The sequence below is a fragment of the Oxyura jamaicensis genome, chromosome 5 (genome assembly GCF_011077185.1).
Source record: "Oxyura jamaicensis isolate SHBP4307 breed ruddy duck chromosome 5, BPBGC_Ojam_1.0, whole genome shotgun sequence".
Classification (NCBI taxonomy): domain Eukaryota; kingdom Metazoa; phylum Chordata; class Aves; order Anseriformes; family Anatidae; genus Oxyura; species Oxyura jamaicensis.
Genome location: NC_048897.1, coordinates 20,487,250 through 20,489,286, shown reverse-complemented (window position 1 = coordinate 20,489,286; position 2,037 = coordinate 20,487,250). Strand labels below are relative to the sequence as shown.

Here is a 2,037-nt window from a genome sequence, read left to right as displayed (position 1 = left end):
AGCGGCGTCCCGCGGCGGCGCCGCTCCAGCCGCTCGGCCCCCGCCGCCCGGCGGTACACCGAGAGCGCCGACAGCCGGCCCAGCCGCCGCTGCTGCTGCTGCTGCTCCTCCGCGCCGCCCGCCGCCATGGCCGCACGCCCCGTCTCGGCCCGCCCCGCCGGGCCGCTTCCGCCGGGGTGGGCGCGGTGGCGCCGCCAGGCGCCGGTCCCCTCGTGGGGCCTCAGCGAGCCCGGTGCTTCGTAGGGCCCAGGAGGCCCCAGAGGCTTCTTGTTGTTCAGAAGGCGTACCCTAATGGTGCTAGGGAGACGCCACGTGAAGGGCTGTGTCCTCTCAGAGCATCCCCCAAACCAAAAGACTGTCTCGTCATGTCACGTTTCGTTTTGCCAAATCCACCCGCTGCATAGCTCTGGCACACCTTTGTCTGCGCTCTCTCCATTTGTCTCCGGTGCTCGGAGCTCCCCAGAGCGATGGTGCCGGTGGCGGTGGCAGCACTCTGACCTCTCCGAGGCTGCTGCTTCAGGCATCAGGCTGTGTTGATGATTTCCTGATCAAGAACAAGCTTCAACAGTGGAAATTCACTGAGCAATACTCGTGTGGGAAAAAATGGACTGACATGATCTGTGGGAATGGATTTTGCATGGGCATTTTAGCTCCTGTTAGTCCAGAGCATGTAACTGGAGCAATTACCCGAGTGTGCTTGGGAAGCTTATGGTTTACAAAGGTGTTATTAGCCTCTCACAGATCTGAATATCAGCTTCACACAGGTATGTATTTAACATAAAATAAGTAGCTAACATTCACAAGGCACATGCAGATCTGTTGTGTGGGCCACTTAGTGTAACGGGCCCAGGATACGGAGCTGGAAAGCCAATTTTGCCTCTTCTACCTTTAGCATTGCCAAGATTTCAGCCCCGACCTACATTTACGTGGTACCAGAAGGCAGGAGTAGAAATCCCCAGCCGGGCCTAGTAAGTACAGCTGCTCGGTCTTAACTCTGGAAACAGACACCTTACAGGTTTAAGATATTCTGGATTGTCTTAAAAATACATCAACCTCAACCCACCGTGTGGCAAGCCTCATTTTAGAGGTGCGTGGTTTAATGTCTCCAGTTTAATGTCTTGAGCATTTTCGGCCTTGCCAGCAGGTGGCAGAGGCAGCCCGGCGCTCTGGCACTGCCTCGTGTTTGGGGAAGGCTCGAAGCGATGCCGGTCTGGGTATGGGGAGGTTTCTTGGCAGGATTTCTGCTCTGGATGGGGTTTAAAATGAGAGGAAAGTGAAAGCAGGCTGTGTGTTCATGTGTATCCTGGGAGAGAAGGAAGGGTGAGCTCTGCATTTCAAACCGTTCTTTGTTTTCCAAGGTTAAGCCCTGCTTACCAGAATAATCTTATCAGCTGAAACCGTTTCAGCAGAACTGGGCCCTAAACAAAACCAAGAGGCAGACGCTTTGAAATAGAGTAGAAATTCGACTATTGTATGCTTGAATTGCATGTAAGCATGGCTAAGTAGGCTTTGGGGGGAAAAAGACCTTTGAAAACTCTGGGCTTCTGAGGTGTTATTTGTGTTACTGTTTAATTTACTTGAATGCAACCAATTCTTCGACGCTGAGCGCTTGGTACAGAGCCTGACCCAAGTTGCTCCGGAATATCTATAATGATTTCAGCAGTGCTGTCCTGGGTGTTTACCAGTACAGTGGGTTCAAAGTCTCGCTCTAGGGCTCTGATCTTGGTACAAATGTCACTTTCTACCGCTGAAAGATAGATGACTGACACTAGATTTTTTGATGTATAACAAAGTCCCAAAGTGAAGGACATGGTGGAAAATAATGGTGGTGAAATCTCTGTAACAACGAAATGTTTCTTTTGACAGTTGAGCCTTTCCAATGGTAAAAGCTTTCACGAATAAAGAACGTTGCTACTTTTCTGTGCCACGCAAGAAAGGATTTTGACCCACGGCGCAAAGAGAGAGCTTTCATATCACTTACAGAGTACTCAGATGGTTTTCTAGGAATAGCCAAGAGGTTTATGTGCCGTTTTCATT

The 2,037-nt window shown here is 51.2% G+C and overlaps 1 protein-coding gene across 1 annotated transcript in view; it reads right to left on the bottom strand.

Annotated features, from left to right (window-relative positions):
• The window catches only part of RIOX1 (ribosomal oxygenase 1), a 2,237-nt gene extending 2,089 nt beyond the window's left edge, over positions 1–148 (bottom strand). The window contains exon 1 of the mRNA XM_035327562.1: positions 7–148. Coding sequence (XP_035183453.1) covers positions 7–128 — 122 coding nt within the window. The 5' untranslated portion in view covers positions 129–148. The remainder of the gene's footprint in view (positions 1–6) is intronic.
• Positions 149–2,037: the final 1,889 nt, after the last annotated feature.